Source organism: Salvelinus fontinalis, chromosome 33 (assembly GCF_029448725.1).
Source record: "Salvelinus fontinalis isolate EN_2023a chromosome 33, ASM2944872v1, whole genome shotgun sequence".
Taxonomy (NCBI): Eukaryota; Metazoa; Chordata; class Actinopteri; order Salmoniformes; family Salmonidae; genus Salvelinus; species Salvelinus fontinalis.
Window position 1 is genome coordinate 15,014,091 of NC_074697.1, and position 20,116 is coordinate 15,034,206.

General features: G+C 44.8%; 2 protein-coding genes across 3 annotated transcripts in view; one reads left to right on the top strand and one right to left on the bottom strand.

Annotated features, from left to right (window-relative positions):
- The window catches only part of bckdha (branched chain keto acid dehydrogenase E1 subunit alpha), a 69,571-nt gene extending 62,184 nt beyond the window's left edge, over positions 1-7,387 (bottom strand). The window contains exon 1 of one of the 2 annotated variants that reach the window (XM_055895168.1): positions 7,063-7,387. In XM_055895168.1, coding sequence (XP_055751143.1) covers positions 7,063-7,176 — 114 coding nt within the window. In that variant the 5' untranslated portion in view covers positions 7,177-7,387. Of the gene's footprint in view, positions 1-6,377; positions 6,545-7,062 lie in introns of those variants that run through there. The other variant, XM_055895169.1, reaches the window with a different exon arrangement.
- A 59-nt stretch (positions 7,388-7,446) lies between these two features.
- exosc5 (exosome component 5) lies at positions 7,447-12,952 on the top strand. The gene is made up of 6 exons (XM_055895170.1): positions 7,447-7,586; positions 7,797-7,910; positions 8,895-9,016; positions 9,502-9,642; positions 9,869-9,958; positions 12,599-12,952. Exons 1-6 carry the CDS (start codon positions 7,490-7,492, stop codon positions 12,692-12,694), a joined length of 660 nt encoding a protein of 219 aa, XP_055751145.1. The 5' UTR covers positions 7,447-7,489; the 3' UTR covers positions 12,695-12,952.
- The last annotated feature ends 7,164 nt before the right edge of the window (positions 12,953-20,116 follow it).

Sequence of the window (20,116 nt, forward strand, 5' to 3'; positions counted from 1 at the left end):
ATGGTAGTAATGATGGTAGTAGTAATGATGGTGGTGGTAGTAGTAATGATGGTGGTGGTAGTAGTAATGATGGTGGTGGTGGTAGTAATGATGGTGGTGGTAGTAGTAGTAGTAATGATGGTGGTGGTAGTAGTAGTAGTAATGATGGTGGTGGTGGTAGTAATGATGGTGGTGGTGGTAGTAATGATGGTGGTGGTAGTAGCAATGATGGTGATGGTAGTAGTAATGATGGCGGTAGTAATGATGATGGTAGTACTGGTGGTAGTAGTAATGATGATGGTGGTAGTAGTAATGATGGTGGTGGTAGTAGTAATGATGGTGGTGGTAGTAGTAATGATGGTGGTGGTAGTAGTAATGATGGTGGTGGTAGTAGTCATGATGATGGTAGTAGTAGTAATGATGATGGTGGTGGTAGTAGTAATGATGGTGGTGGTAGTAGTAATGATGATGATGGTGGTAGTAATGATGGTGGTGGTAGTAGTAATGATGATGATGGTAGTAGTAGTAATGATGATGATGGTGGTAGTAGTAATGATGATGATGGTGGTAGTAGTAATGATGGTGGTGGTAGTAGTAATGATGATGATGGTGGTAGTAGTAATGATGGTGGTGGTAGTAGTAATGATGATGATGGTGGTAGTAATGATGGTGGTGGTAGTAGTAATGATGGTGGTGGTAGTAGTAGTAATGATGATGATGGTGGTAGTAGTAATGATGATGATGGTGGTAGTAGTAATGATGATGATGGTGGTAGTAGTAATGATGATGATGGTGGTAGTAGTAATGATGATGATGGTGGTAGTAGTAATGATGGTGGTGGTAGTAGTAATGATGGTGGTGGTAGTAGTAATGATGGTGGTGGTAGTAGTAATGATGGTGGTGGTAGTAGTAATGATGGTGGTGGTAGTAGTAATGATGGTGGTGGTAGTAGTCATGATGATGGTAGTACTGGTGGTAGTAGTAATGATGGTGGTGGTAGTAGTAATGATGGTGGTGGTAGTAGTAATGATGGTGGTGGTGGTAGTAGTAGTAATGATGGTGGTGGTAGTAGTAGTAATGATGGTGGTGGTAGTAGTAATGATGGTGGTGGTAGTAGTAATGATGGTGGTGGTGGTAGTAATGATGGTGGTGGTAGTAGTAATGATGGTGGTGGTGGTAGTAGTAGTAATGATGGTGGTGGTAGTAATGATGATGGTAGTACTGGTGGTAGTAGTAATGATGGTGGTGGTGGTGGTAGTAATGATGGTACTAGTAATGATGGTGGTGGTAGTAGTAATGATGGTGGTGGTGGTAGTAGTAGTAATGATGGTGGTGGTAGTAATGATGATGGTAGTACTGGTGGTAGTAGTAATGATGGTGGTGGTGGTGGTAGTAATGATGGTAGTAGTAATGATGGTGGTGGTAGTAGTAATGATGGTGGTGGTAGTAGTAATGATGGTGGTGGTGGTAGTAGTAGTAATGATGGTGGTGGTAGTAATGATGATGGTAGTACTGGTGGTAGTAGTAATGATGGTGGTGGTGGTGGTAGTAATGATGGTAGTAGTAATGATGGTGGTGGTAGTAGTAATGATGGTGGTGGTGGTAGTAATGATGGTGGTGGTAGTAGTAGTAGTAATGATGGTGGTGGTAGTAGTAGTAGTAATGATGGTGGTGGTGGTAGTAATGATGGTGGTGGTAGTAGTAGTAGTAATGATGGTGGTGGTAGTAGTAGTAGTAATGATGGTGGTGGTGGTAGTAATGATGGTGGTGGTGGTAGTAATGATGGTGGTGGTAGTAGTAGTAGTAATGGTGGTGGTGGTAGTAGTAGTAGTAATGATGATGGTGGTAGTAGTAATGATGGTAGTAGTAATGATGGTGGTGGTAGTAGTAATGATGGTGGTGGTAGTAGTAATGATGGTGGTGGTAGTAGTAATGATGGTAGTAGTAATGATGGTGGTGGTAGTAGTAATGATGGTGGTGGTAGTAGTAATGATGGTGGTGGTGGTAGTAGTAATGATGGTAGTAGTAATGATGGTGGTGGTAGTAGTAATGATGGTGGTGGTGGTAGTAATGATGGTGGTGGTGGTAGTAATGATGGTGGTGGTAGTAGTAGTAGTAATGATGGTGGTGGTAGTAGTAGTAGTAATGATGGTGGTGGTAGTGGTAATGATGATGGTGGTAGTAGTAGTAGTAATGATGGTGGTGGTAGTGGTAATGATGATGGTGGTAGTAGTAATGATGGTGGTGGTGGTAGTAGTAATGATGGTAGTAGTAATGATGGTGGTGGTAGTAGTAATGATGGTGGTGGTAGTAGTAGTAGTAATGATGGTGGTGGTAGTAGTAGTAGTAATGATGGTGGTGGTAGTAGTAGTAGTAATGATGGTGGTGGTAGTAGTAATGATGGTGGTGGTAGTAGTAGTAGTAATGATGGTGGTGGTAGTAGTAATGATGGTGGTGGTAGTAGTAATGATGATGGTAGTACTGGTGGTAGTAGCAATGATGGTGATGGTAGTAGTAATGATGGTGGTGGTAGTAGCAATGATGGTGATGGTAGTAGTAATGATGGCGGTAGTAATGATGATGATGGTGGTAGTAGTAATGATGATGGTGGTGGTAGTAGTAATGATGATGATGGTGGTAGTAGTAATGATGATGGTGGTGGTAGTAGTAATGATGATGATGGTGGTAGTAGTAATGATGATGATGGTGGTAGTAGTAATGATGATGATGGTGGTAGTAGTAATGATGATGGTGGTGGTAGTAGTAATGATGATGGTGGTGGTAGTAGTAATGATGATGATGGTGGTAGTAGTAATGATGATGGTGGCGGTAGTAGTAATGATGATGATGGTGGTAGTAGTAATGATGATGGTGGCGGTAGTAGTAATGATGATGGTGGTGGTAGTAGTAATGATGGCGGTAGTAATGATGATGATGGCGGTAGTAGTAATGATGATGGTGGCGGTAGTAGTAATGATGATGGTGGCGGTAGTAGTAATGATGATGGTGGCGGTTGTAGTAATGATGATGGTGGCGGTAGTAGTAATGATGATGGTGGCGGTAGTAGTAATGATGATGGTGGCGGTAGTAGTAATGATGATGATGGTGGTAGTAGTAATGATGATGATGGTGGTAGTAATGATGATGATGGTAGTAGTAGTCATGATGATGGTGGTGGTAGTAGTCATGATGATGGTGGTGGTAGTAGTCATGATGATGATGGTGGTAGTAATGATGATGATGGTGGTAGTAGTAATGATGATGGTGGTGGTAGTAGTAATGATGGTGGTGGTGGTAGTAGTAATGATGGTGGTGGCGGTAGTAGTAATGATGGTGGTAGTAGTAATGATGGTGGTTGTAGTAGTAATGATGGTGGTAGTAGTAGTAGTAATGATGGTGGTGGTAGTAGTAGTAATGATGGTGGTGGTAGTAGTAATGGTGGTGGTAGTAGTAATGATGATGATGGTGGTAGTAGTAATGATGGCGGTGGTAGTAGTAATGATGATGATGGTGGTAGTAGTAATGATGATGATGGCGGTAGTAATGATGATGATGGTGGTAGTAGTAATGATGATGATGGTGGTAGTAGTAATGATGGTGGTGGCGGTAGTAGTAATGATGATGGTGGTGGTAGTAATGATGGTGGTGGTAGTAGCAATGATGGTGATGGTAGTAGTAATGATGGCGGTAGTAATGATGATGGTAGTACTGGTGGTAGTAGTAATGATGATGGTTGTAGTAGTAATGATGGTGGTGGTGGTAGTAGTAATGATGGTAGTAGTAATGATGGTGGTGGTTGTAGTAGTAATGATGGTGGTGGTAGTAGTAATGATGATGGTAGTACTGGTGGTAGTAGCAATGATGGTGATGGTGGTGGTAATGATGATGGTGGTGGTGGTGGTAGTAGTAATGATGGTGGTGGTAGTAGCAATGATGGTGATGGTAGTAGTAATGATGGTGGTGGTAGTAATGATGATGATGGTGGTAGTAGTAATGATGATGATGGCGGTAGTAGTAATGATGGTGGTGGCGGTAGTAGTAATGATGATGGTGGTGGTAGTAATGATGGTAGTAGTAGTAGTAATGATGGTGATGGTAGTAGTAATGATGGCGGTAGTAATGATGATGATGATGGTGGTAGTAGTAATGATGATGGTGGTGGTAGTAGTAATGATGGTGATGGTAGTAGTAATGATGGCGGTAGTAATGATGATGATGATGGTGGTAGTAGTAATGATGATGATGGTGGTAGTAGTAATGATGATGATGGTGGTAGTAGTAATGATGGTGGTGGCGGTAGTAGTAATGATGGTGGTGGTAGTAGTAATGATGGTGGTGGTAGTAATGATGATGGTAGTAGTAATGATGATGATGGTGGTGGTAGTAGTAATGATGATGGTGGTAGTAGTAATGATGGTGGTGGTAGTAATGATGATGGTAGTAGTAATGATGATGGTGGTGGTAGTAGTAATGATGATGGTGGTGGTAGTAATGATGGTGGTGGTAGTAGTAATGATGGTGGTGGTAGTAGTAATGATGTTGGTAGTAGTGGTAGTAGTAATGATGATGGTGGTAGTATTGGTAGTAGTAATGATGATGGTGGTAGTAGTGGTAGTAGTGGCTTAGGAAGGCCACCAAAAACTCTGAGATTTCCATACCCAACTATAACACTTTCCGTCAAGATAGAACTGCCAGAGGGGGGGGGGGGAGTTGCAATCTACTGCAGAGATAGCCTGCAAAGTTCTGTCATACTTTCCAAGTCTATGCCCAAACAGTTCGAACTTACTTCTGATGATAGTAATGATGATTGTAGTAGTAGTAATGATGGTGGTAGTAGTAATGATGGTGGTAGTAGTAGTAGTAATGATGGTGGTAGCAGTAATGATGGTGGTAGTAGTAGTAGTAATGATGGTGGTAGTAGTAATGATGGTGGTAGCAGTAATGATGGTGGTGGTAGTAATTATGATAGTAGTAGTAATGCTGATGGTAGTAGTAGTAATGATGATGGTAGTAGTAATGATGGTGGTAGTAGTAGTAGTAATGATGGTGGTAGTAGTAATGATGGTGGTAGCAGTAATGATGGTGGTAGTAGTAGTAATGCTGATGGTGGTAGTAGTAATGATGGTGGTAGCAGTAATGATGGTGGTAGTAGTAATTATGATAGTAGTAGTAATGCTGATGGTAGTAGTAGTAATGATGGTGGTAGCAGTAATGATGGTGGTAGTAGTAATTATGATAGTAGTAGTAATGCTGATGGTAGTAGTAGTAATGATGGTGGTAGTAGTAATGATGGTGGTAGTAGTAGTAGTAATGATGGTGGTAGCAGTAATGATGGTGGTAGTAGTAGTAGTAATGATGGTGGTAGCAGTAATGATGGTGGTAGTAGTAATTATGATAGTAGTAGTAATGCTGATGGTAGTGGTAGTACTGATGGTGGTAGTAAGGTGGTAGTTGTAGTAGTAATGATGATGGTAGTGGTGATGGTAGTTATGATGATGGTAGTAATGATGGTAGTAGTAGTAGTAATGATGATGGTAGTAGTGATGGTAGTAATGATGATGGTAGTAATGATGGTAGTTGTAGTAGTAATGATGATGGTAGTAGTGATGGTAGTAATGATGATGGTAGTAATGATGGTAGTTATGATGATGGTAGTAATGCTTAGTTGTATTAGTAGTGGTAGTACTGATGTAATGGTCAGGATGACAGTTAGTTACATATAGTTCCATTTTCCATGTTAACCCTTTATACGTATTATATTTCATCTATTGACTGTTACCATGTTATTATTGTCATTTATTTGTTTTGTATTATTTACTACCATTTTATATTATTCTTCATTATTTTATTACAATCTATATTGTATACGTTGTTGCTTTGGCAATAAAAAAAAACAACCTTTATTTAACTAGGCAAGCCAGTTAACAAATTCCTATTTACAATGACGGTCTATCCCGGCCAAACCCTAACCCGGATGACGCTGGGACAATTTTTGCGCCGCCCTATGGAACTCCCAATCACGGCCAGTTGTGATACAGCCTGGAATCGAACCAGGGTTTGTAGAGATGCCTCTAGCACTGAGATGCAGTGCCTTAGAACGCTGAGCCACTCGGGAGCCTTGATGAGCATTGATGCCAATAAAGCTGCTTGAATTTCAGAGAGAGGGTTTATTACATTTGAGTCATTTTGCAGACGTTCTAACGACTTAACAGTGACACACACACACACACACACACACACACACACACACACACACACACACACACACACACAGTCTGACGGGTCACTTAGGAAGGGTTTAGTGACGCAGTTAGTTGGCACTGTTTACTACAGTAATCACAAGCAGCAGCTCCACACAACAGTCTACCCTGTTGCTTAAAAAAAAAAAAATGTCTGACCTTCCAGCTGTTCCTAGAGGTGATGTGTACGCTTGTGAAGGTTTGAAATCAGACCCCCGCTCTACGTAGCTAGCAAGATTAGACAGGTCAAATAGAAGGCTCTCACTTTCTCTTGTGAAACATTGGTGTATGATCATCATCATCACCACTCAGAAAGTATTGATAGTTACGCAGAAGTTCGACTTTGCGTCGATCACAAATGACGTCTGCAGTTCTCCACTCCCCACAATCGACCAATCAGAATGCAGGAAAATGAAGCGTCACTATTTAGCAGTGATCTACTAATGATACCTGAATGTAATATCAAACACGCATATCAAAGTAACTAGCGTTAGATAACCAATTCAAAATGAAGGCAACACTAGGGTTTCCAGACTAGCAAGTTAATGATAAATTAGCATGTTAGCTAACTATTTGTTCCAGTGGGTGCTAAACAAACGTGTTACCAAGTTGGCTAGCTTACTTGCTATTTATGTTGAGTAATGAAAACATGAAAAACAAGAATGTTATTTAAAATTAAAATTTGGATGGATGTGCATTGAATATATTCAACTAATTAATGTACGCTAAATGACGTTTAGCTTGCTAGCCATAACTAGCCATATGTTAGCTAACTTGTGCAATGTCAAGCAACAATTCCTCACATGAACTAATGGGTTAGCTATAAAATGTCTTATAAACTCACATTGACTCTGAACGCCCTCTGCTGAATGAGTTTTGCTGCTCTCAATCCAGTCGTTTGGCGGATTACATGAGAACAGATCCCATACATTTTCTTAATACCGTTTAGCGTCGCCATCTTTTTCACTGTTTAGCTAGCTAGCTAGCTACCTCTGCTAGTTGCAAATTACAGTAGCTAGCAGCGTATGTTAAACGACTAATCAATTCCCGCAAGTCTTGTAGATCTGAAATAATTGTGTTGGTCTCAGCAGCTCCATGAAACCGCTATCTGGGTTTAGGTCTTATTGCTTACACCTAACCATTTCTTTGAGATCTGCGATACAGACAAAAAAGGGGACTGGGGTAATGCCGTCATCATTGAGCGCCCAGAATAAAACTAAAATAACCTACGTCAAATCGTCGCGACAGTCTTCTAGTTTTCTCTTTGCACGATGGACGTGTGTGGATATTCGAGTCCTACTTTGAGGGAGTTTGGCTGCGAACAGAATTTACTTTCACGACCTGATGGATCGTCGTCCTTCGTCCAAGGTATGTTAGCAGTATATCAGAACAAGATATCGTTGAAAGGAAATGTATCGAACTATACCTTAGCTGCTCTCACGCTGCCCCCCCCCCCCCCATGGACCAACAAGACAGAAGTGACCTAACTATACTCATCCAAGCTGTGCTGCGTTACAGCACTTCGTCTCAGATATGGATTATGTTATTGTATTTTTCATTGGGTCTGTGTTTCTGCAGGAGACACCAGTGTATTAGCTGGAGTGTATGGCCCGGCGGAGGTGAAGGTCAGTAAGGAGATCTATGACAGAGCTACCCTGGAAGTTGTGATGCAGCCCAAAGTGGGACTACCAAGTGAGTAAGGAATCTTCTTATTTGGGATTAGGTTGGCAGATAGCAACTTTTTAAAGTGCATACACCGCCACCTACTGTACTGGAGTGTGAGGCCAGTCACGGCCCACCTACATTAAATGATCTTCATTAGTCCTGTTCCTCTAAGAAAGTGACACCTCTTCCCTCCCCCAACTACACCACCCAAACCTCCTCCAGGCTCTCTAACCCTCTAGAGCCCCAGACACCACTTCCCTTTCCTCCCCCCACTACACCTCCTCCAGGCTCTCTAACCCTCTAGAGCCCCAGACACCACTTCCCTCCCCCAACTACACCACCCAAACCCCAACTCAGTCCAGGCTCTCTAACCCTCTAGATCCATAGACACAACTTCCCTTCCCTCCCCCCAACTACACCACCCAAACCCCAACCCCGTCCAGCCTCTCTAACCCTCTAGAGCCCTAGACACCCCCCCCCCCCCCCCCACTACACCCCCTCTAGCTTCTCTAACCCTCTAGAGCCCTAGACACCACTTCCCTCCCACCACTACACCACCCAAACCCCAACCCAGTCCAGGCTCTCTAACCCTTTCACACAATCTCTCCTCATCTACCTCATACAGTTCACAAAATATCAACACATGGTCTACCGTTTCCTCCACTAAACACTCATCACACAGATCTGTTTCCTGACGTGGCATTCAAACCTGTGGCCAAACTCAACTTCCTCTCTCCTACATCCCATACTCCCCACATCTTCCTTTACTGACCGATGCGTGCAATAAAATTACCTCCCCTTACTACTAGCATCCCACTCCCTTTTGAGTGAGGAATCATATAGTTAAGAGATAATGCCAGAGAAGCTGGTGTTTGGAGGGTAAAATGGAATGGGTGTTGTTGGGCCCGAGACTAAGTCCCTTATTATATTACACCTAATGGACATACATGATACACTTCCACAGAACACCACAAGATGGCAGTGTCAGACCTCATTTTCATTTTTCCTCAGGTGTCAGAGAGCGAGCCAGAGAACAGTGTGTGAGGGAAACATGCGAGGCATCTCTTCTCTCCACCCTTCATCCACGCTCATCCCTCACACTCGTCCTCCAAGTGGTTCATGATGACGGTTCAGTATCCTTTAGTGAAATAACGTGTGTGTGTGTGTGTGTGTGTGTGTGTGTGTGTGTTGAGTGTTAGACTACCAGTCCCATTGCAGTGGTTTCTCTTAAGGACTGAGCTTTCTCTCGTGTTGCACTAAGACTGCAGTCAGGTGTTTATTCAGCCTGTGAAGTGGGCTTCCGTGACCTCCTCAGTCCTCTCACACACAACATCCTGGGACACCTTGCACTCCCTGAATTCACATTCATTCAGAGACGCAAAATAAAACAAAAATAAGCTACGTCAAATCTCCGCGACAGTCTTCTAGTTTTTTCTTTGCACGATGGATGTGTGTGGATCTTGGAGTCCTACTTTTGAGTGAGTTTGGCTGCGAACAGAATTAATTCAGAGACCGTAGACTTCAGGTCTGTGGAGAAGGTGCAGAGGACGGGACAGTAGATGCCGTCTTATTATTATGTGTGTCAGTAGTGTTGTTCCTTATCCCTCCCCACCAACAGCTATTGTCCTGCTTTCTGAACTCAGCCTGTATGGCCCTGATGGACGCAGGCCTGCCTATGAGCTGTCTGTTCGCTGGGGTCACCTGTGCCATCGATACAGATGGCCAGGTCATTACCGACCCCAACGCAGCACAGGAGAAGGTAGATGATTGTTCTAGCATGGCTGTTACCACAGGATGACTCTGTTTTAAATTCAAATGAGCTTTTTGCTTTTGACATTACATGAATTTCATTTTATTCCACATGATAGAAAATAGTTTTTCTATTCCTACCTTTCTATGTGTGACGTACTAAGAACAGCAGCACATTGGGTAAGTAGTACGCCCTAATTGAGCCTGAACCTACTGGTTTGTGTTTCTTCTCTCAGGAAAGTCGAGCTTTGATGACCTTCGCTATTGACAGTACCGAGCGCAGAGTGATGATGTCATCCACCAGAGGGTCTTTTACAGTTAACGAGGTCAGTAAATATCCACCTCTTAAATCACACATTTCTATTCAGTGGTGTTTGGAAGAATGGTATAATTTTATTAATCACCGAAGCACCAGCGGTGTCGTTAACTGCTCTAAACAAACGGACTTTGCATAAAACCGGCAGGTAGCCGTTAGGAGCGCTGGGCCAGTAACCGAAAGGTCGCTAGTTCGAATCCCCGAGCTGAAAAATATGTCTATGTACCATGGCACTTAACTCTAATTGCTCCAGGGTCGCGGTTGATAATGGTTAATAATGGTTGATAATGGTTGATAATGGCTGACCCTGGCTGTGACCCCACTCTAATTGCTCCAGGGTCGGTTGATAATGTCTGACCCTGGCTGTGACCCCACTCTAATTTCTCCAGGGTCGGTTGATAATGTCTGATCCTGGCTGTGACCCCACTCTAATTTCTCCAGGGTCGGTTGATAATGTCTGACCCTGGCTGACCCCACTCTAATTGCTCCAGGGTCGCGGTTAATAATGGCTGACCCTGGCTGTGACCCCACTCTCCGAGGGTGTCTCAGGGAGGGGGGATATAAAAAATAAAATAACACATTTCCAATTCACACGTGTTTTAATACATACTTGTACATGTGTGAAATAGGACAACTATAAGCACCCGCTTAATTAATAATAAATGAATTAGCCTATGGTGATAGCACATAGAATTCAACTTTAATTAGAGCTGTTGATCAAAGCAAAGTTTAGTCATCACCTCCCGTACGAAATACATCCTGTAGTATGCGATGCTCTAAATACTGTAGTATTTCTATACTATACTATTAACAGGAATGTTTTTGTGGAAGTATACTATAGTATTTACTGTAGTGTTTAAAAAAAAATCTATGGACATGACTAGTATACTGTAGTATAGTGTATATAATTACTATTGTGTTTTGTAGTATATAATTACTATTGTGTTTTGTAGTATATACTATAGTGTTTTGTAGTCTATACTGTAGTGTTTTGTAGTCTATACTGTAGTGTTTTGTAGTATATACTATAGTGTTTTGTAGTATATACTGTAGTGTTTTGTAGTCTATACTGTAGTGTTTTGTAGTCTATACTGTAGTGTTTTGTAGTCTATACTGTAGTGTTTTGTAGTCTATAGTGTAGTGTTTTGTAGTTTAATACTATAGTGTTTTGTAGTCTATACTGTAGTGTTTTGTAGTTTAATACTATAGTGTTTTGTAGTTTAATACTATAGTGTTTTGTAGTCTATACTGTAGTGTTTTGTAGTTTAATACTATAGTGTTTTGTAGTTTAATACTATAGTGTTTTGTAGTCTATACTGTAGTGTTTTGTAGTTTAATACTATAGTGTTTTGTAGTTTAATACTATAGTGTTTTGTAGTATATACTATAGTGTTTTGTAGTTTAATACTGTAGTGTTTTGTAGTTTAATACTGTAGTGTTTTGTAGTTTAATACTGTACTGTTTTGTAGTATATACTATAGTGTTTTGTAGTTTAATACTATAGTGTTTTGTAGTTTAATACTGTAGTGTTTTGTAGTTTAATACTGTAGTGTTTTGTAGTTTAATACTGTAGTGTTTTGTAGTTTAATACTGTAGTGTTTTGTAGTTTAATACTGTAGTGTTTTGTAGTTTAATACTGTAGTGTTTTGTAGTTTAATACTGTAGTGTTTTGTAGTTTAATACTGTAGTGTTTTGTAGTTTAATACTGTAGTGTTTTGTAGTTTAATACTGTAGTGTTTTGTAGTTTAATACTGTAGTGTTTTGTAGTTTAATACTGTAGTGTTTTGTAGTTTAATACTGTAGTGTTTTGTAGTTTAATACTGTAGTGTTTTGTAGTTTAATACTGTAGTGTTTTGTAGTTTAATACTGTAGTGTTTTGTAGTTTAATACTGTAGTGTTTTGTAGTTTAATACTGTAGTGTTTTGTAGTTTAATACTGTAGTGTTTTGTAGTTTAATACTGTAGTGTTTTGTAGTTTAATACTGTAGTGTTTTGTAGTCTATACTGTAGTGTTTTGTAGTTTAATACTATAGTGTTTTGTAGTTTAATACTATAGTGTTTTGTAGTTTAATACTATAGTGTTTTGTAGTTTAATACTATAGTGTTTTGTAGTTTAATACTATAGTGTTTTGTAGTTTAATACTGTAGTGTTTTGTAGTCTATACTATAGTGTTTTGTAGTCTATAGTGTAGTGTTTTGTAGTTTAATACTATAGTGTTTTGTAGTTTAATACTATAGTGTTTTGTAGTTTAATACTGTAGTGTTTTGTAGTTTAATACTGTAGTGTTTTGTAGTTTAATACTGTAGTGTTTTGTAGTTTAATACTGTAGTGTTTTGTAGTTTAATACTGTAGTGTTTTGTAGTTTAATACTGTAGTGTTTTGTAGTTTAATACTGTAGTGTTTTGTAGTTTAATACTGTAGTGTTTTGTGGTATACTACAGTGTGCTGTATGGTATTCTGCAGTTTACTACAGATTACTATAATATCCTGTAGTAAACTGGTATTTATTTTTTTAAATGTGGGCTACACAGTTTTTCAGCAGGTATAAACAGTGCAGTGGAATGCTTACTTGCGAGCTCCCTCAACAGTGCACTTCAAATATCAATAGCCAATGACTATTCCCCCTGTACCCCTGTCTTTCTCCCTACAGCTGCACCAGTGTATAGCTGTCAGTCAGAAAGCATCAGACAAGATTTTCCAGTTCTACAGAGATTCTGTCAAACGAAGATATTCCAAGATACTCTGATTATCCAGGATTCTGCTTCTGGCTCCCATTTTTTTTTTTTTTTTTTTTGCATCTTTGTTTTTTAATTTTACAGACCAAACCATTGTTGTTATTTAAATCAAATATTTGGAATCGTATTTTTTTTTTTTTTAATGCTTTTTTCCCTTATTTTTCTTGTGCTTTTAAAGAATTGATATTCGCTTCATGAAACGAACACCACATAATGTAACAGAATATGAATGTTATTGTCAAACATTGAAAGTAAAGCTGCATGTTTAATCAAGTGTCTTTTTATTACGTTGGTAGTCTTTTTCTATGTACATTTCATCATAACACAAGGGGCTGTGAACAGCAACCGTACAGGTACACCTGATCAGCTCACGCTCCTTCACCTGACCTTTCACCCCTGACCTCTGACTAGACTGAATGATCAACACATGGGGTGAATCTCAAAAGTGCTTTGTTGTTTTCTCCGTCTAACCCCGGCCAGCGTTGACAGACCTCGTCGGTAGCGCGTCGACAGACCTCGTCGGTAGCGCGTCGACAGACCTCGTCGGTAGCGCGTCGACAGACCTCGTCGGTAGCGCGTCGACAGACCTCGTCGGTAGCGCGTCGACAGACCTCGTCGGTAGCGCGTCGACAGACCTCGTCGGTAGCGCGTCGACAGACCTCGTCGGTAGCGCGTCGACAGACCTCGTCGGTAGCGCGTCGGTAGCGCGTCGACAGACCTCGTCGGTAGCGTGTCGGTAGCGTGTGGTCTGTACAGAGGTGTCCTATTTAGTGCCGTAGTATATCACCAGTACTGGCAGTTACATTTAGTTGTTATGGTTTCTAAAGTGCTTTTCTTCAGTTACTATTCATGTGTTCTTCATTAAATCAAACTCAGTCTTGATACAACACTGATTCTCTGAAAAAACATTCCTTTCGTTCGAAAGGGAACAACCGGTGACCCACTCTGCTTGATCTCAAACTTAAATATGTCGTTATGTTAAGTCTGTCTCTACGTTGTTTCACAAAGTCTCTTTTATCGACCCAGCAGTTTCCCTTATGGCACACTGAGCTCCTGAAGAACCGAAGTGGCTAGACATTTTGTCATTGTTAGGATCATTCCAGACAGAGAGGGCTATTGAAGCACTTAGCGAGAGAAACATGCCAAAGTGCCAATTCACCATGCTGGTTGCCTTTTGAATGGTTGACTCAGTAAAATGACGTAGTCACGATCAGCAGTTGCAAATAATTGCGAAGCTCAATTCGCTTTAAACACTGTCAGACCAGTATCTGTTCAATGGTTTGCTTCATACATTTTTACAACGTGTTAGCCACGGGACCGTTTATACAACGTGTTAGCCACGGGACCGTTTATACAACGTGTTAGCCACGGGACCGTTTATACAACGTGTTAGCCACGGGACCGTTTATACAACGTGTTAGCCACGGGACCGTTTATACAACGTGTTAGCCACGGGACCGTTTATACAACGTGTTAGCCACGGGACCGTTTATACAACGTGTTAGCCACGGGACCGTTTATACAACGTGTTAGCCACGGGACCGTTTATACGTGCTAGCCACGGGACCGTTTATACGTGTTAGCCACGGAACCGTTTATACAACGTGTTAGCCACGGGACCGTTTATACGTGCTAGCCACGGGACCGTTTATACGTGTTAGCCACGGAACCGTTTATACAACGTGTTAGCCACGGAACCGTTTTTACAACGTGTTAGCCACGGGACCGTTTATACAACGTGTTAGCCACGGGACCGTTTATACAACGTGTTAGCCACGGGACCGTTTTTACAACGTGCTAGCCACGGGACCGTTTTTACACCGTGCTAGCCACGGGACCGTTTATACAACGTGCTAGCCACGGGACCGTTTATACAACGTGCTAGCCACGGGACCGTTTATACAACGTGTTAGCCACGGAACCGTTTTTACACCGTGCTAGCCACGGGACCGTTTTTACAACGTGTTAGCCACGGAACCGTTTTTACAACGTGCTAGCCACGGGACCGTTTTTACACCGTGCTAGCCACGGGACCGTTTTTACACCGTGCTAGCCACGGGACCGTTTATACAACGTGTTAGCCACGGGACCGTTTATACAACGTGTTAGCCACGGGACCGTTTATACAACGTGTTAGCCACGGAAACGTTTTTACAACGTGCTAGCCACGGGACCGTTTATACGTGCTAGCCACGGGACCGTTTATACAACGTGTTAGCCACGGAACCGTTTATACAACGTGTTAGCCACGGAACCGTTTTTACAACGTGCTAGCCACGGGACCGTTTTTACACCGTGCTAGCCACGGGACCGTTTATACAACGTGTTAGCCACGGGACCGTTTATACGTGCTAGCCACGGGACCGTTTATACGTGTTAGCCACGGAACCGTTTATACAACGTGTTAGCCACGGAACCGTTTTTACAACGTGCTAGCCACGGGACTGTTTTTACACCGTGCTAGCCACGGGACCGTTTATACAACGTGTTAGCCACGGGACCGTTTTTACACCGTGCTAGCCACGGGACCGTTTATACAACGTGTTAGCCACGGGACCGTTTATACAACGTGTTAGCCACGGGACCGTTTATACGTGCTAGCCACGGGACCGTTTATACGTGTTAGCCACGGAACCGTGTTTACATACATTTTTACAACGTGTTAGCCACGGGACCGTTTATACAACGTGTTAGCCACGGGACCGTTTATACAACGTGTTAGCCACGGGACCGTTTTTACAACGTGTTAGCCACGGGACCGTGTTTACACCGTGCTAGCCACGGGACCGTTTATACAACGTGTTAGCCACGGAACCGTTTTTACAACGTGTTAGCCACGGGACCGTGTTTACAACGTGTTAGCCACGGGACCGTGTTTACACCGTGCTAGCCACGGGACCGTTTATACAACGTGTTAGCCACGGAACCGTTTTTACAACGTGCTAGCCACGGAACCGTTTATACAACGTGTTAGCCACGGGACCGTTTATACAACGTGTTAGCCACGGGACCGTTTATACAACGTGCTAGCCACGGGACCGTTTATACAACGTGCTAGCCACGGGACCGTTTATACAACGTGCTAGCCACGGGACCGTTTATACAACGTGTTAGCCACGGGACCGTTTATACAACGTGTTAGCCACGGGACCGTTTATACAACGTGTTAGCCACGGGACCGTTTATACAACGTGTTAGCCACGGGACCGTTTATACAACGTGCTAGCCACGGGACCGTTTATACAACGTGTTAGCCACGGGACCGTTTATACAACGTGCTAGCCACGGGACCGTTTATACAACGTGTTAGCCACGGAACCGTTTATACAACGTGCTAGCCACGGGACCGTTTATACAACGTGTTAGCCACGGGACCGTTTATACAACGTGTTAGCCACGGGACCGTTTATACAACGTGTTAGCCACGGGACCGTGTTTACAACGTGTTAGCCACGGGACCGTTTATACAACGTGTTAGCCACGGGACCGTTTATACAACGTGTTAGCCACGGGACCGTGTTTACAACGTGCTAGCCACGGGACCGTGTTTACAACGTGTTAGCCACGGGACAGTGTTTACACCGTGCTAGCCACGGGACCGTTTATACAACGTGTTAGCCACGGGACCGTTTTTACAACGTGCTAGCCACGGGACCGTTTTTACAACGTGCTAGCCACGGGACCGTTTTTACACCGTGCTAGCCACGGGACCGTTTTTACACCGTGCTAGCCACGGAACCGTTTATACAACGTGCTAGCCACGGGACCGTTTATACAACGTGCTAGCCACGGAACCGTTTATACAACGTGCTAGCCACGGGACCGTTTATACAACGTGCTAGCCACGGGACCGTTTATACAACGTGCTAGCCACGGGACCGTTTATACAACGTGCTAGCCACGGGACCGTTTATACAACGTGCTAGCCACGGGACAGTGTTTACAACGTGTTAGCCACGGGACCAAAACGGCTGAGAAGTTGAGACTCGCACTTCAAGGCTCTTAGTTGTTGTGGAAATTGGACTCGCCGTTTACTTTCTGCATCTACGTCATATCGCCGTGTCTACCTTTTTTAAGTGAAGAAGAAAAGGATGCATGCTTGGCATTGAGTTAGTATAACAGCAGGCTGTTCCCAGTCTTCCTGTCTCCGCGTGGACATTACAATGTCCAGAGACCACATACCAGGTTGCTGCGACATCGTGGTTTGTAACAAACTATATAACCTTCCGCTTTCTCTCCAACAAGAAAGGACAAATGGTGACTTTTGCAGAATATGCAGAATATGGAGTCTGTCACCGTTTTTAATAGAAGAATTGCTTTATGTTATGATGGCATGGTTGTTTAAACCTTCCCATCCTGTCTAGGAGAGAGAGAGAGTCTCGTAGGCACATGGCAATCCCCCTAAGTGGCTGTATACGGAGGAGAGAATAGCCTGTCTATATTTGGTCAGCGGGGACGGGTCCTGCAGGAGTCGCTTCTCTTAATGGAATGAGTCATCGCTGCCGCGCAGGCTGCAGGGTCTGACCCCTTCTCATCCTCTCTACACCCCTCTCACCCTCTCTACACCCCTCTCATCCTCTCTACACCCCTCTCACCCTCTCTACAGCCCTCTCTCACCCTCTACACCCCTCTCTCCCTATCTACACCCCTCTACACCCCCCCCCCTATCTCTACACCTCTCACCCTCTCTACACCCCTCTCTCCCCCTCTATCTCTCTACACCCCTCTTTGCTGCCTCTCACCCCTTCTACACCCCTCTCACCCTCTCTACACCCCTCTATGTTATGAGTGACTCTCCATTTCTATTAGATCCCCAGAGAGAGCAGCCGTCTCTCTGAAGGCAGAGCTGCTGTAGTTAGATCCCCAGAGAGAGCAGCCGTCTCTCTGAAGGCAGGGCTGCTGTAGTTAGATCCCCAGAGAGAGCAGCCGTCCCTCTCTGAAGGCAGAGCTGCTGTAGTTAGATCCCCAGAGAGAGCAGCCGTCCCTCTCTGAAGGCAGAGCTGCTGTAGTTAGATCCCCAGAGAGAGCAGCCGTCCCTCTCTGAAGGCAGGGCTGCTGTAGTTAGATCCCCAGAGAGAGCAGCCGTCTCTCTGAAGGCAGGACTGCTGTAGTTAGATCCCCAGAGAGAGCAGCCGTCCCTCTCTGAAGGCAGAGCTGCTGTAGTTAGATCCCCAGAGAGAGCAGCCGTCTCTCTGAAGGCAGAGCTGCTGTAGTTAGATCCCCAGAGAGAGCAGCCGTCCCTCTCTGAAGGCAGGGCTGCTGTAGTTAGATCCCCAGAGAGAGCAGCCGTCTCTCTGAAGGCAGGGCTGCTGTAGTTAGATCCCCAGAGAGAGCAGCCGTCCCTCTCTGAAGGCAGAGCTGCTGTAGTTAGATCCCCAGAGAGAGCAGCCGTCTCTCTGAAGGCAGAGCTGCTGTAGTTAGATCCCCAGAGAGAGCAGCCGTCCCTCTCTGAAGGCAGGGCTGCTGTAGTTAGATCCCCAGAGAGAGCAGCCGTCTCTCTGAAGGCAGGGCTGCTGTAGTTAGATCCCCAGAGAGAGCAGCCGTCCCTCTCTGAAGGCAGGGCTGCTGTAGTTAGATCCCCAGAGAGAGCAGCCGTCCCTCTCTGAAGGCAGAGCTGCTGTAGTTAGATCCCCAGAGAGAGCAGCCGTCCCTCTCTGAAGGCAGAGCTGCTGTAGTTAGATCCCCAGAGAGAGCAGCCGTCTCTCTGAAGGCAGAGCTGCTGTAGTTAGATCCCCAGAGAGAGCAGCCGTCCCTCTCTGAAGGCAGGGCTGCTGTAGTTAGATCCCCAGAGAGAGCAGCCGTCCCTCTCTGAAGGCAGGGCTGCTGTAGTTAGATCCCCAGAGAGAGCAGCCGTCCCTCTCTGAAGGCAGGGCTGCTGTAGTTAGATCCCCAGAGAGAGCAGCCGTCCCTTTGAAGGCAGAGCTGCTGTAGTTAGATCCCCAGAGAGAGCAGCCGTCCCTCTCTGAAGGCAGGGCTGCTGTAGTTAGATCCCCAGAGAGAGCAGCCGTCTCTCTGAAGGCAGGGCTGCTGTAGTTAGATCCCCAGAGAGAGCAGCCGTCTCTCTGAAGGCAGGGCTGCTGTAGTTAGATCCCCAGAGAGAGCAGCCGTCCCTCTCTGAAGGCAGAGCTGCTGTAGTTAGATCCCCAGAGAGAGCAGCCCTCCCTCTCTGAAGGCAGAGCTGCTATAGTTAGATCCCCAGAGAGAGCAGCCGTCTCTCTGAAGGCAGAGCTGCTGTAGTTAGATCCCCAGAGAGAGCAGCCGTCTCTCTGAAGGCAGGACTGCTGTAGTTAGATCCCCAGAGAGAGCAGCCGTCTCTCTGAAGGCAGGACTGCTCTAGTGTAGAGTGATCGATGCATCCAGAGGACAGGGAATGGCTCTGATTGGTGTATCTGCCTTAGAGGCAGCCCTGCTCTGTAGGCGTCCTGTAATAGTAAATACCTCTCGGCCTGTCATGGCCTGTCTTCCTCCTGTGTTGTCCCCTACAGTCAGTCTCAGCCTGTCCTGCTCCTGTGTTGTCCCCTACAGTCAGTCTCAGCCTGTCCTGCTCCTGTGTTGTCCCCTACAGTCAGTCATGGCCTGTCCTCCTCCTGTGTTGTCCCCTACAGTCAGTCATGGCCTGTCCTCCTCCTGTGTTGTCCCCTACAGTCAGTCTCAGCCTGTCCTGCTCCTGTGTTGTCCCCTACAGCCAGTCATGGCCTGTCCTCCTCCTGTGTTGTCCCCTACAGTCAGTCATGGCCTGTCCTCCTCCTGTGTTGTCCCCTACAGTCAGTCATGGCCTGTCCTCCTCCTGTGTTGTCCCCTACAGTCAGTCATGGCCTGTCCTCCTCCTGTGTTGTCCCCTACAGTCAGTCATGGCCTGTCCTCCTCCTGTGTTGTCCCCTACAGTCAGTCATGGCCTGTCCTCCTCCTGTGTTGTCCCCTACAGTCAGTCATGGCCTGTCCTCCTCCTGTGTTGTCCCCTACAGTCAGTCATGGCCTGTCCTCCTCCTGTGTTGTCCCCTACAGTCAGTCTCAGCCTGTCCTGCTCCTGTGTTGTCCCCTACAGTCAGTCATGGCTATTAGGATTCCTACTACCTCCCTTTCGTGTCCTTGTCACGACCTTCCCACAGACTCCAGAGGACTCCGTCATCCCTGTCGGGTCACTCCCAGGCCATCCCACTCAGAGGACCACAGAGGCCATCCCACTCAGTGGACCACAGAGGCCATCCCACTCAGTGGACCACAGGGGCCATCCCACTCAGTGGACCACAGAGGCCATCCCGCTCAGAGGACCACAGAGGCCATCCCGCTCAGAGGACCACAGAGGCCATCCCACTCAGTGGACCACAGGGGCCATCCCACTCAGTGGACCACAGAGGCCATCCCACTCAGAGGACCACAGAGGCCATCCCGCTCAGAGGACCACAGAGGCCATCCCACTCAGAGGACCACAG